General features: G+C 55.9%; 1 protein-coding gene across 1 annotated transcript in view; it reads right to left on the reverse strand.

Annotated features, from left to right (window-relative positions):
* Cacng4 (calcium voltage-gated channel auxiliary subunit gamma 4) overlaps positions 1-14,663 on the reverse strand; it is a 59,806-nt gene extending 45,143 nt beyond the window's left edge. The window contains exon 1 of the mRNA XM_004630037.2: positions 14,361-14,663. Within this exon, the coding sequence (XP_004630094.1) occupies positions 14,361-14,580 (220 nt within the window). The 5' untranslated portion in view covers positions 14,581-14,663. The remainder of the gene's footprint in view (positions 1-14,360) is intronic.
* Between the last annotated feature and the right edge of the window lie 6 nt (positions 14,664-14,669).

Consider the following 14,669-nt stretch of genomic DNA (forward strand, 5'->3'; position numbering starts at 1 on the left):
GCAAAGATTTTATGAAGGAACTTACACAAATGGAATTGGCAGTGGACGTTTGGTGAGTCAGAAGATTTTAAGGCTTTCTGGTGCAGTGAAGCATGCTTAAATTTGCCACGAGGAGATCTCCAGGGGTGGCATGGGGGCCGTAAGAAGGCAAGCAGCTTGTCAAACTTCATCAGATCCATATTTTAAAAGGCTTTGGCTAGTCTAGCTCTGGCAGAAAGATCCCCCTCGGGAGCCCCTACTGCTCAGCACTTTCTATTAGGTACTTAAGTTTTACACATGTGACAAAAGCAAGGAAAAGCTCAGACCCAGGCTTTATTTTCTCTTGGCTTACCTTTGTCTTGGCCCGTTTATTGTAGCAGAATGATTTCTAGGGATAGAAACCCAATGTATAAATTTTAATTTACAGGGAATAAAGATTCAGCTATAGATGGCCCTTGGAGGCTCTGCCCCAGCCATCAATTTGGTTAAAATCAAGGGTGGCCCATGATAAAAACCTGGCGAGAAGTCATGGGCACAGTGCCTGGAGGCATTTAAGAAGAAAGGGATCAAACTGCACCGGTGATCTTCCTCCATCTATCTGGAGAAGGGCCCGGCATTCTTTTCATTTAAACATCAGGTGTATTATTTTTTCCCCTTTGACTTTATAGAAAAATTGAAAAAGACAAAAGAAGACAAATCACTCCCAGTCTCCACGGCCACCAGGCTAACATTTTGGTGAATTTCCTTCCAGTGGTTTTTTCCGGCCTAATGAAACAACCACTACCACAGTCTCATCTATTTCATACCAGATGATCTTTAAAGGTTCTACATCTGTGGGTTTTTGACTCACTTAATTTGCTATTTAATAGAATTTCTCCATATTTAATAACCCTCCTAATGATGGCAGAGTTAAAATGATACATTTTTATCTAAGAGATGCCTTAAGAACTTCCAAAAGACTTCTTCACTTGGGAGGCAGGAGAGGGCTTGCGTTCTTTAAACATGACAGACTACAAAGGAAAACAGGAAGGAATAAATAGAAACATGAGAAAAGAGAGGACAGAGGGAAGACTGGAAGGGAAGAAGATGCTGGAAACGAGCAAAACGGATGTGTATAGAAAGGAATCTGCAGGTTGGCCAGGTGGGTGTATGGTAGGGACAGTGGAAGTGGCAGCCACCCAAAAAGGAATCCTTGGAACACAGAAGAACTAGCCACTGAACGGGAAGACCAGCGGACCAGTGTGAGGCGGAGAACAGGCCAGGCGCCCGCAGCAACTCCAGCAGACTGAGCCTCAGGGGCACAGGCTACAGGCCACAGTGACCACCATGGTGCAAGCGGGGATCCGCCAGACCACAAAGCCACCAGGGCCTCTCTGCCTACCAGGCATCTGGCCTTGACTCCACTCAGGAATCCGTGAGCAGAAAGACAACAAAAGCCATTTTTCATGCAAGAGGAGCTGGACATCAGGAAAAATCAGAGCCCCTTTGTATGACATGCCAAGCTGCTGAAGCGAGAAAATGTCTTGAGCGAGGGCTCAGATGCGAGCTGGGGACAGCGTGCTCGCCCTGGGGAACCCGGGCCGTCAATGTGCGCTTGTTATCGAGGCTTTTCAGAGCAAGGGCCGGAAGCGAGCGCAGGGCAGTCTCCCCCAACTGCATGTTAATGATGAGCTGGTGACATAGCCTTGGCCTGGCCACCTAGCCCCTGGAAGGGAGCCTGGGTGTCCCGAGATGTCCTTAGGAAGTCTTGAGGGGTCCGAGTTCTCCTTACACAGTTTGCTGTGTGTGAAATATGTGAACTTGGGTGGGGGTCCCCTTCTCACTCCAAGAATCCTTCGGGTCAGCAAATGCGAATCACGACCACGGACTGCCTGCTTTTCATCCCAGCTCTGAGCCAAGATTTACCTGTCATACCTTCACCCTTACCAGCAAATCTGCATAGAAAGTAGTGCTTGGAACAACCCCACTTCGCAGACAAAGCAAGTGAAGCTCAGAGAAGGCTCAAGGGCTGCCCAGGCAGGAGGGGGCAGAGCCTGGATTCAAACCGTGACTCACTCTGGGTCTGTACCCTGCGCCACCATGTCCTGCCTGGTCTCAGAGATGACAACCACGAAAATATTATTTATTCGAGGTCCACTGCAAGGCACATACAAACACATGCAGCCTTGCTGGTATTTCTAGGCAGGCCTCCTCGCAGTCCCTTGGGACAGGGCGCCAGGAGGAGCCCCCAGCCTCCGAGTGACTCTCGGGCCATACCCGCTCCGAGGTGAGTCTCCCACGCACCCAGTGCTCCAGAGCCGAAGAGGAAGCTCCGTGGGCATCCTACACCCACTGTGCCAGCTCAGGACCGGGCGCTCGTCACGTGCTACATGAATGCTTGACGCTGATGCCGCGTTCCACGGCAGCCCCTGGCCTAGGGGGCGAGGTGGTAGTGGCCCTCGGGAAAAGCACGTGTGGCTGGGTACAGCTTCTGTCCTCTGCTCCTGCAATCCCGCTTGCCCCAGTGCCAGCTCACACACACACGCACACACACACACACACACGCGCGCGCGCGCACACACACACACACACACACACACACACACTTCTGATCAAAGTCTTCATGCGAAGCACAGCGGGACACCAAGACTAGCTCAAGACAAGCTACATAATTTGCTGGGTGTGGTGCAGAAATGGAAAGCCAATCCCCTTCTTAAAAAATGATGAAGCACTTCAAGATGGTGACAGCGGCACACAAAACAAACTGGGAGGTTCTCGTAGGCACGGGGCGCCGTGTGGCTGCACATGGCTCAACACTGCATGTACAGTGCTGGCCCTAGAGAAACCCGTCATTTAAACCCTTTGCACCTGACCGAGGAATGCAGCCTGGATTTTTCTACAGCAGTTCTGATTTCAGAGCCCCTTCCCCTCCGCTCAGAACTACAACTACTAACATCCTGGGGTCTCAATGGCACCCCTGGCATTCCTACTTACATCCATAACAACAACATCTGTCATCTAGTCTCTTACCTGAAGTCTTAGTTCAGAAGATACAGTTGCCATCGTGCCACTTGTCCCATAAGGGAGTCCAGGCAGGGGTCACTTACAACCTGGTGTCACCACCAGGAGAGCTGCTTCGAGCCAGCCAGCAGGTGACACCCACAGCCCTGTTGTGTCCCCAGACCAGGGCTGCTTCAGCCTCCAGTGAGAGGAGGCGTCTCCACATCCTGGGTCTTGGGTCCTGAGCTCCCACTACGCTCTTACTCTCCTCTGCCTCCCATCCTCCATCTCCCACTGACCAGCCTGCCGGGTCTCCTGGGATCTTTGGAACCCATCAGATTTCCCTGAGCATCCCTGGGCCATTGCACTAGCTCGGCACATGGACAACTGTAGTGACCGGCAGGATCTCTGGGCCCCAGCCCATCTGCTGCGTGGAGGAGTCTCAGCACAAACTCCACAGCTGCCCTCTGCACTGAGGGCCATCCTGGCCCTTCAGCTCAGCAGGCCCCCAGGATCCCGGGTAGCTCCCTTCCCAGCGCTGCCTGCTTCTGCTCCCAGGCTCCCTGGCCTTGCTAGCTCCTAGCAGCACCTGCAGGGACAGCGGCCCTGTGTACCAGGCACTGCTTTCTCAGAACTTCGCAGGCACGATTCCACTTAACCTTTGTGACAACTGTAGGCAGGTGGGGGTGTCTATCAGATCTTCAATTTGCAAACGAGAAAACTCCAGGCTCAGAGAAGCTGAGGGATTTGCCCACAGCCACGGAGCCAGCACAGGGTAGGGTGGGATTCAAGTTATGTCCCTAAGACTGCCTCCAGGGTTCTCATCCTACTGCCACCTCAGCTCCCTTCTGCCCAGTGAAGGTCCTGGTGGAGATGATGGCTTCTCACCAGTGGGTCGCAGTCTCCCTAAAGGATGTCAGGCTGGGGAGCACCATGACCCGACTGATATTCAGGCTGGATCTTTGTGGCCGGGTGAAGACAGCAGGGAGGTGGCTAGGACAGGACTGCGCACGTCTCGGGTGCAGATGCCCAGCCTGAGGTGAGCTCCGAGAAGTGGGGGAAAAGCAAGGTAGGATGTCCCACAGAGAAGCCCACAGGACTAGGAAGGTCACAGGAAAGGCAGACCTAGCACTGGATGGAGGACAACGACAGAGCCAGCGGGAGAGGGTAGGGTGGGGGCCCTCAGGAGGAGACCCTGCCAGCAGCCAGCAACTTGTCACACGTGTGAGGCTCCCACCTGCAAGTGGCTTCTTGCCAAGGTGTCAGAGGGAAAAGCCATGGATGTCTCCAAGAAAATGGGTCTGAAGTCGCAGTCTTCCGCATGGCATCTCTGTGGGAAGGTGGCACGGGCCTCCTCCTTGCATAGCCACACCACCCTGGCCCCTGGGGCAGGTGCAGTGAGGAGGGGCGGGTCTAGAGAGAGGAGGGCAGGAGGGTGGGGAAAGGCAGGGGTGCCGGGAGGAGGGGTAAGGGGTTAGAGATGCAGGAGGAAAGAGGGAGAGAAGAGGGAGGGTGCAGGAGGGCTGGCTATCATTTCTCAATCGATGCTGAGCAAGTCCAGGCGGCTCCAGGACGGTGACGGTGGATCTTTTAGAGGCAGAGTGCCCACACTGCAACCCAAAACCCACTGTGTATTGCAAAGTGCCGACACTGCAACTAAACCTGAATACCCAGCGCTTGGCTGCTGGGCGATGCTGGGGCGACTTGGCTCCAGCGCGGACAGAGGGCTCTGTGCCCACTGCTGCCCGAGGGCCATCACCACTGCTCTGGGAGGTGAGGAAACAGCCCAAGATTGTCCAGATGGTTCGTGGCAGAGTCAGGACCAGGCCTCCTGCCTCCCCTGCTGGTAGTGTCTGTGCCCCGGCGCCTTGCCATCCCTTGTCTCCCCTCCTCACTGGCTGTAGCACAGGTTCACAGCTGCAGCCTGGGTGCCCGAGTGGGGGGCTTGGGTCCCAGGGGACGGCAGATAGGGTGGCTGCATGGATGGGTGCCCTCTCTGTCTCCTGGGTGCCACTGAGCTGCAGCTCCCAAGGCTCCTGGAGGTATGTGGCTCCCCGTGGCCTCCTTGGGGCTGGGCCATGGCGCTCGGAAAACTCACCTAGACAGCAAATGTGACGTGGGACACATGCACGGATGGCTGTCACATCAGCTGGGCACTGGCTTGGTGCTAGATATTCTTTTAAGACCTAATTGAAGGCTTCAGCTGCCAACTTTATGGTTCAAAGGAGCAATTCAGGGGGCCCTGCCTCTGCAGAGTATGACTTAGCCCCACGGTCTTCTCTTCCATCCCCAGATCCTGGAGGCCAGGGAGATGACCAAAGAATAGCTGCAAAGTTTAGGTGACTTATTTCTTCTAAAAACTTCCAACATTAGGAATCATGGAAACAGAGAGACAGCACTGATTAATGCCAAGAATCTACTTATGAGGTGTCAGGTACAAGGTTGGCATAGTGGCCCAGAAGGGGAGGCTGAGGCAAATGACAAGTTCAAGCCCAGCCTGGGCCACTTAGTGTCTTAGAAAGACTCGCTCAAAATTTAAGAAAATAAAAAAAGCAAAGGGGCTGGGGATGTAGCTTAGTGCAAAAGTCCTGGGTTCAATCTCCAGTACCAAAGAAATAAAAATTAAAAAAAAAAAAAAGTTGTGAGCACAAGGACAGGGGACAACCTCAGGGGTCGATTCTATGACATGCTTACTTTATAGCAGAAGAACTGGAGCTCAGACACGGGCAGGTAATTCAGCTGGAGACTCACCCCCAGGTCTGTGTGACATCAACACTGGTCATGTGCAGCCGCGGCCTCCACGTGGACTCAAGGGAGGAAGCAAGGGGGAGCTGGGCAAGTGCCAGCCACCGCCACGGAGGCAGGAGGTGACGGAAGCTGATGGCAGGTGAGCCAGGGAAACCGACATTTTTCAGTCACTGGCTTTTCTCCCAGGCTCTGATTGGAGTTGGGCTGAGGGAAGGAACTCCTTTGAGCCTTTCTGTGTTCTTTTTGAGACGTCGTAATGGCAAGGGACAGAGCGGGACAAATCAGCAGCACTTACTGAGCGCCTCCATAGTAGACTGGACATGGCGACCAACAGTGGGCCTTGCCATGCCCTGTGATCCCGGGAGGAAAAGGCACGCATGTGTCAGAGGGTGGCAAAGGCCAGCTGTCCTTACCAAGGCCACTGACAGTGGAGCCACCCGCAGCTGAGGGGCACACTGGCCAATGCTGAAAAGCTCACAGAAGGGGTTGCTTGGGCTTCAGAGAGGAAGGAGAGAAGTCTGAAAGGGGCTGAACATCTGCACACAGCCATCCTGACGTCTTGGGGAAGTGCTTTTCTTTCTTTCTTTTTCTTTTCTTTCTTTCTTTCTTTCTTTTTTTCTTTTTCTTTTTTTTTGCAGTACCAGGGATTGAACCCAGGACCTTGCACTTGTCAGGCAAGTGTTTATTCTACTGAGCTATGTCCCTGGCCCCATGCTTTTCCCTTAGGTACCTCTCTTGTCTCCTAATAACGGTGGCTCCCCCGCCCCTCACAGGTGCAGGGAAGCAGAGGTGCCAGTGCCAGACGTGGCTTAGTGTGAGACCACCCGCAGCATCCAGGAGCCAGCAGAGGGCTTGGGGTCTGCAACAGGCACCACCTCTGTTGGCTTCACAAAGACCTGGAGCCGCACCAAGAGGGCCTCCTGTGCGTCCCAGGAGCTCTGTGGACAGCAGGGCCCAGGGCAGCCCCAGCTCCACCCGCAGGCGCCCTAGCCAGCGGTGCACTTGGGGAGCGGCACCACTCTGCCTGTGCTGGCTGCCTCCCTTTCGGTGCCTCAACCTCATACTGTTCCAGGCACATGGACGACTAAAGAGAGCTTGGCTAACCTGCCCAAAGCTACACAGCTACCTGAATAAAGGGAGATGTGAACTCAGGGTATGACCCCACGCTGCCTTGTCCCCTCCACCAGTGCCCACCGCAGTGCTACAGAACAGCCCCTGTGCAAGGGGACTCAGACTAAAAAAGATCTGAAAGAGCTGGGCCTGAAAAGTATTCCCCTAATTGCAGGCACATCATTGGTCTAACTTCTGCCCAGTTCTGTTGGTCTCTTAGCTCTGGCCTCCAAGAAGCTCCGAGACAAATCTGTGCCCCCCGGCTCACAAGCCACCAGCCTGCAGGAGACACTGCCTGGGCCGAGCAGACTCACCTAAGGTGCTCTTTTCCTACTTTCAATTTACACGCATCTCTGTGCCTCGCCTCTTTGATTATTTATCTTTTCCTTTTCTCCTTTATTGGTTGGAGGAGAATCTAAACAGTAAAAATGTCGTGATGTAATCTTTGCAGCTCTGAAAACTTTCATATGCAGAAACTGACACACTTGGGAGAAATGACTTTCGTCTGTGATTACATGCTGACCAGCACTCAGAAAGGGGGGGGGGTCTCGTGGGGCACTCGTCAGGGCATTATGGGAGGTAAAGAGCAAGAGAGTGGGGAGGTGGAGGCTTATCTAGGGAGGAGGCTCTGCCCAGTCCAGTCCCTGGGGGACAGAACCACTCTGTTCTGTTTTTGAAGCTGTCCCCAAAAAAGCCAGTGTGAGCGTCCTTGCAGAAGCCGAGTCTGCTCCTCAGCGTGCCCAAAGGCCCCAGGTGGAGATGAAGAGACACACGGAGCTCGCCCGGGGTGCTGTCCCTCGGTCATTCTGCACTTCTGGCTGTTACCCCACAACGCGGTTGCTGCTGTTGGGCAACCTTGCCCAGTACGGTCTGAGAGAGGCGCTGCTGGGACCGAGTGCTGGCCAGTGGCAGCACACCCACCGCTCCTTGGATGCTAGTGACCCTGTTGCTGCCCTGTGGCCTTGGGAAGTCACCCTGCCCCACCAGTCTGAGATTTCTTGGCCTGCAGTGAGAGGTCAGATTCCATCAGCAGTTCTCGGCCGGTCCGGGACGTGGGCGCGGGCACTGCAGCCAGGTAAGCATTGCTATTAATAAAGGAAAGGGCTGGGACACCTAGGGCAGGTGCCCGGTCACCCCATCCTCCTTGCGTGTGTCCCATCCACTTTCCCCAAGGTCAGAGACTCGAGCAGAGAGCTCTCACCAGCTCCCAGGAATCAGGCCTACCCTCCTCCGCGGCCACCCAACAACCTGAATCATCCTTCCCCTAGATCAGCGGTTTTCCACGGGAAGCGATTCTGCCCCTCTGGGGACTTGTGGCAATGTGAGAAGACATTTTTGATGGTCACGCCTTGGAGAAAGAGGTGTGGGTGGAGGCCTGGGATGCTTAGAGAGACATCCTCCAGCACACAGGACAGTCCGCACAGCAGGGGATGGGGGTGGGGTGGGGATGGAGCAACAGGCCCTGGCCACGCCCAGGCTGAGACAGCTTGCCTTGGCAGCAGGGTCCGGGACAATGAACACATAACCCTAGGGCCAGTGTTCCGTGGGGCTAGGAGTTGTGCTCAGTGGAACCTTCCAGCACCTCTGTGAGTGTACTGTCAAGTAATCTGGGAACCCCAAGGGCACACCCCTCGATTTTCTCCCCCATCACCGATCCTTATTTCTCCCTCCCCCATTAAGATGTGGCGCCACCTTCTGGACAGCTGTGGCAGCCCACAGCTGTGCGTCTCCCTTGGTGCCTCCTCGCGCTCCTTCTCTCTCCTTCCCTTCTTCCCTCCCCCACATCTCACATCTCTGCTGCTGTCTTCTGGCCCCAGGTCCCCCGTCTGGTCACCTGCCACAAAGCCGGATGGGTCTTCTGATGGCCTGCCCACCTTCTGCAGTCTGTGTTCTCCAAAGGCAGCTAGAAGATCTAAAAACATACACTAGACCCCTTTCTGTCCCTTCCCAGCCCAGGTATCAGCTGTCGCATGTGAAACGCAGCAGGCTCCTGCCCCTGACCTTGCAGGCTTCTCTGCCACTTCTGTCCTCCTCGATTAGTCTCCTGTCCTCCTGAGGGCCTGCCCTGCCCTGGGGACTCCATGTGCCCCTCCTCTCCCTGGAAGGTCTTACTCCAGGTCCTTTTGTGGTTCAGATTTTGACTTAAATGTCTGTCTGACAGCACTTTCCTGTCCCCTTCACTGATGACAGGAGCCCTTCCTGGCCTCTCCCGGGGCAGCTCCCTGTTCTGCCTCCATCTGAACACAAATTAGCCAGGTGGGAGAGTCACCTGCCCCATTAGAATGTGTCCTGTTCACAGGCATGACCAGGGTCTCAAAGGTCTGGCTCAGACCAGGTGCTCAGTGAGTACTGATGAATGAATGAATGAATGAATGAGCACTGATGAATGAATGAATAAGCACTGATGAATGAATGAATGAATGAATGAATGAGCACTGATGAATGAATGAAGGAACGAATGAGCACATTCAGGAGGAGGGTGGCCGGTATCCTACATGGGTGTAACTCGGCAAGAAAAGGCTAAAAAGCACTGAACAAAGGAACCCCAGGGGCTCTTCCAGCTGGAGAGGGCCCCACCCCACTCCCACGCCACACAAGTGGAGTGAGGCTGCACAGAACTGCCTTCCACCTGGAGGCGGGCAGGGGCTCACTGGGCAGAAAGTCAGAAGGCAGAAGAACGTTCCAGACCCACCGAACCACCTTTTTAGAGCAGAAAGCAGCCCACCAGGTTGTTTCTGAACAATCTCCTGCCCCAGTTTGTCTGTGGGGTTCTTTTCTTCCTTATCTCTGAGACTCTGGGCCCCACGCTCCAAACTCCTTCCTACTCAGCTTCTGTGACTGTTCTGGAAGTCCTCAGAGTCTCACGTGTCTGGGAGACTGACGCAAATGATTTGTTGTAAAGACTTGACTTTCCTACTGACTTTTTCTTAAACCCTTTCCCTCAAAGCCAGCTCTGTGGAAGAACCCTTAATTCTGTCCCCAGGCTGGGGTCCACCAAGCACACAACCCCCTTCCTCCTTGGACTGGATTTTTCTCTCAGACTCTGACCAGAGTTGTGCTGAGTCAACCCAACAAAATCAGCTGGCTCCAGTGAAAAAGAGAGGGTGCCACCTCATGAAAAGGGAGAAAAGAGTGGAGAACAGGTGACCAGAGGAGGGTGGGCAAGGTGTCAAAGGAAGGTAGATGAGAAAAGGGCCGTCCAGGGGCCCTTCCCAAATGCCAGGACAGGAAGCGAGAACACTCTTGCTAGAGTGGCCATCACGTGCCCCGTCCTCTTGAACAACAATGGTGCAAGCAGGGCTGTGTGAGGGAGCCTTTGGGAGGCGTCGTGTATAGATGCGGTCACAAGGGTGGGGTCCTCATGCAGGAAGAGATAAGGGCAGACTGTTTTCTGGTCTATGATGTGAGAACTCGGCAGAGAAAGTATCCATACCCAAGAGCATCCATACCCAAAAGTGGGCTTCTATCTGCTTCTCGATCTTCCCAACTCCAGAATCTCAAGAAGTAAATGTCTGTCATTTAAACAGCCAGTTTGTCATGCTTTATTGTGTAAGCCTGGACGAACTAAAACCTGCCCCTTGCCAAGCCTGGCAGTTCACACAAACAGAGCTGGGCTCAGGAGTGTGCTCATTAATGCTCAGCTGAGTGTGGCTGGCACTCACGTGAGCCGTGGGAAGGTCTTCAGAACATGAAGGCTGCTGTTATTAACCCAGAAGGCCCGAGGGCCAGGTGAGCAGCTGGTGACCCTAGTGCACAGGGGAGGGGAGCCAGCTCTGGCTGCTATCGTCCACGGGGGCCTGAACGCCAGGCTGCCTACCAGTTAGCGCAAGAGGAAAGGACAGCAGGCACGGAAGGGAAAGGCACAGAGGGGAAAGTCCATGGAGTGGCATCATTTGGATCAGGCCTCTCAGAGGGCTCCCAGGTCAGGCAGGTGGGGAAAGGTCCGGCTGCCCAGTTCCTGGGCGTGGACGAATTCTAGGCTTACCAGAAGAATGACCACCTTCCCTGTGGGCGGGGACACACCCTGGCTGTCCCCTCAAGCCCCTCCTCCTGGGCGGAGTGCTAGGCGTTCTTTCTGTGTGTCCTGGTGTGAAGGAAGTTGTGGACACTGCTGCCACCCAGGTAAAGCAGATGAGCACAACTAGGGCAAAGGACATGCCCATTCCCAGCTTCTAGAACCTTCTCCTGCTAGTGTCTGGCCCAGAGCGGAGACAAAGTAGGGTCCCTCTGGGCCTAGAGACTCCTGCTACCTCCACGTTCACCTGGGGGCTTCTGTCCCTCTACAGTCCACACCACCACGTGTACTCACGTTGTGTACTCTGTCCATTTCTAGAACACTGTAGAGGCGGAACAAATGCTGCCTGATGAAGCTTTTGATGGAAGACAGATCTATTACCCCTTTTCTTTATGTCCTTGGTTGGGGGCCACCAGAGAGACAAAGAATGAAATGAGGGTCTCAGAAGTTGGGGAGCAGATGACCGATTGCAGTGGGGACAGGGTAGTCCAGAAGACAGTGGAAGGACAGTGACAGAGACACAGAGAAACTGAGAGACAGAGAAACAGGGAAGGGGAAAGAAGGGGACAGAAGAGAAGAGTGTGTTATGCAACTTTGCACCAGGTGTACATCCTCGCCTCCAAATGCCTTCATGCTGCCGTCAGCCCAGACTCAGGGCTGGGCTCCGCTGGGTAGCCAAGTGCTTGGTGCTATTTTTACGGCAACCCAGAAGCTGTTGGGGAAAGGGCAAGATGACAGGGTGGGAAGAGCTTTGTAGTGAGAGAGAGGCTCAAATCTGGCCCAGCAGCCTCTGGGCAAGTCCTGGAACCTCTCCGGGCCTCATCCCCTCATCTGCAGGTGTGTGGGCCACTGTAAGCCCAGTTGGCAGTATCACAGGTGAGGCTCGGGCACTGAGTCATCTGACACTTGTCCCATGGAGAGGTGTGTGTCAGGGGATGCAGCCTGGGAGTCAGAACACGGCTGGGCCAACATCCCAGCCCAGCTGCAACGATATACCGAGCACACAGAGGTGGGGGGAGTTAGTCCATCATGTACAGCACACACCTAGGAATGAGCTACCAGCAAACCCACTGGGTTCTGCGCTGCGCCCTAAGCCTCATTAGCTGCCTGCTGCAGTGTTTCTTCAGTTTTAGTGCAGGGCTTTGAGCCCCCCACCCCTTTTTGGTTTGGATGAAGCGATTTTGGGGTGCTTTGCTAAGGAACAGGTGGAAATGATGCATTTCATACATAAAAGCCAACATGCAGGCCTCCTTCCTGTTGCCCTGGGGAGTGCTGGGTTAATGTGCGTCTAGGTTTCAGCTCTGGCCATTTGCTGCCAGGCATGGTAGGAGCCATCAGCTAGCTCTGGGAGGTGCCAGCCTCCACCTTCCAGAGTTGTGTGCTGAGAGTTCCAACCCAGGTAGGGACTGTCGTGATGACTGGAGCCACAACAAGGAAGCTTAAACTAGCTCTCCCAGCCCTGGATCCTGGGAGCTTTAAGGAATGACACAGGCAGACCCGGTCAGGTCCCCCAGATAGCTCCATCCGCCAGCAGAGCCAGCTGCCCAGATCAGCTCAGGCTCTCTTGATGAGCAGCGAGTGCAAATGGCTCGAGGCAGCTGGCAAGATGCTAAGTGCAGCATCAATCCTAATTAGGGTGAGGAATTAATAAAGGAGGCATTCAGGTCCCTGTGAAGGCCAGGCTTGCCAGCGTGGAGGGCTAGCGCCAGTTTCCCCTGGGAACCTCTAAGGCTCCAAGTCCACGCATTTCTTGGGGTGGGGATGGCAGTGACATGACCTACTGCGCCACACAGATGGCACCCGGAGAGGCCTGTGGGGTGGGGAACGGGGGCCCTCAGCCCCTGCTCTGTATCTAACTCAGGTGCTGTGGCAGGTAGTGACGTGGGCACATCCTCCAGAGAAGGTGTAGGTGTTCGTGCTCTGAGCAACTGCACACCTGAAATGACGTTTTCCGGAAAGAAAAGAGGAGGGTGTGCTGGTGAGCCCCCAGCTTCTTTGTGTAGCTGTTTCCCCAACCGTACATTTATTACTGTTACTGAAGACGCCGAGTAGCCCTGGAATTAAGCTCCAAAATGCAAAGGGCACCGCAGCCCCTCTTGGGGGCCTACGCGGGGGACACAGAGGGGCAGGACTCCACCTGAGGCCAGGCGCCTTCTTGGGGAGAAAACAGGAGCAAGTTTGACCTAGCTGGGCAAATGCAGCTTACAGAGCTTCCTTTCACACAGCTTCAAATGTGTGGGGGAGGAGGGAAGGCCACGTCTCTGGGAGCTAGTTTAGGAGCCCCCTGCCACCGCCATCACAACCCTCCAGGCTGAGCTAGTTGAAGGGTTGTAGCTGCAGTTAAGGGAGGCGAGGTGGATGCTAGAACTTGCCAAACAACCCCGGGGGCGGGGTGAACCTGCCAAGAAAGGGGACAGAAAAGAAAGCGGAAACTCTGACCAAAGATTTTTGAGAAATCAAAGCAACTCTCCCTTCAACTCGTCCCTACTGTGACTGCTGAAGACCAAGCGGCAGACCAGTGGGCAAACTGGCTGGACTACACGGTCCCTCTACAGCCACCTGTTAGTCCAAGTTCCGCAGCTGGGCTTAGGGCCGCCCCAGGAGGCGCTGAGGCCGAGCGCAACTGCACCTGGGAGGCGCCAGCCCCACAGTCCGAGGGAACCTGGAGGGATCGCAGCCTCACTGCACGGACTACACGGCCGCCTAGTGCGTCTAGGGGTCGCAGCGCACGCCCCACGGAGCGACCACACCCCTCCCAAGCCTTGACAGGTCCACCCGTGGCCCTGTGCAAGGCAACCTTCCTGGGAAGGAGGTCTCCGCAGGCTTCCACCAGGGTCTGCTGACCCAGGGCTCACTGCCTCAGTGGGGGGTACGTGTGTCGCTCCCCCCACACTATCGCGGCGCAGACGGAGGGAGGCGGTGACCACGCGGAAGCGCTGGCAGGCATCGGGCAGGGGCTACTCGGTTCCTCCAAACGCACTCGGAGCCCAGCCCCTTCCCGCCCCTAGCCCTCCGCTGGGACCCAAGCGGGACGCCTAAAGGCCCCGTTGCTCCCCGCCCTCGGCCGGCCCCGCCCCAGGATGGCCAGTTCCCATAGCAATCGCAGACACCGGTTGCCAAGCAACCCCTCCCCCTCCTCCAGCGCCCGCTCCCACCAGCCCCAGCCTCCTCTCGCTCCCACGCCTGCCTCCACCTCCCCCTGGGGCTCCAGCGCGGCCTCTGGGGATCGCTTGGGTCTGGTGCTCAGCACGAGCGCGCGCGTGAGTTTCGATGTTTCATTGTGTCTGCGCGAGGAGGTGTGCGCGTGCGAGTGCAGAGTTTGGGCTCGGTGTGTTGGGAAGGTCCCTCTAGCCGGGGACCTGAGCCGGAGCACAACTGGTCCCGCGGGGATCCACCCACCCGCTCCGGCTCCTTTGTGTCTCGCGCAGAGCCCGCGCCGCACCCAGTCCTACTCGGCCCGCGCCCAGGCAGTGTGCGTGCCTGCGTGTGTGTCTGTGTGTGTGCGCGTGTGCCAGGGGAGAGGTCCTACCTTCGATACAGCACACCCTCCACAGCCCCGAGTGGGTGAGGTCGCCGCGGGCACGGCGGGGCGGGGGGCCGTCGTCCATGGTCAGGTTGGTTCCGTTGCAGATGTGCGCGCTGGAGTAGAGCCAGTAGTCGGTGCCGATGGCGATGGCCATGAGCGAGAAGGCGGCGAAGGCTCCAGCCGTGGTCAGCAGCATCTGCAGCCCGCGGTCGCATCGCACCATGGTGGGCGCCTCATAGTCCGCCGCCCGCCGGCCCGGCCCGCCCTCCTCCCTCCGCGCGCCGATCCGGGGGCGCCCGGGCTGGGGGGCCG

Source organism: Octodon degus, unplaced genomic scaffold (genome assembly GCF_000260255.1).
Source record: "Octodon degus isolate 3935 unplaced genomic scaffold, OctDeg1.0 scaffold00033, whole genome shotgun sequence".
NCBI classification, from domain to species: Eukaryota; Metazoa; Chordata; class Mammalia; order Rodentia; family Octodontidae; genus Octodon; species Octodon degus.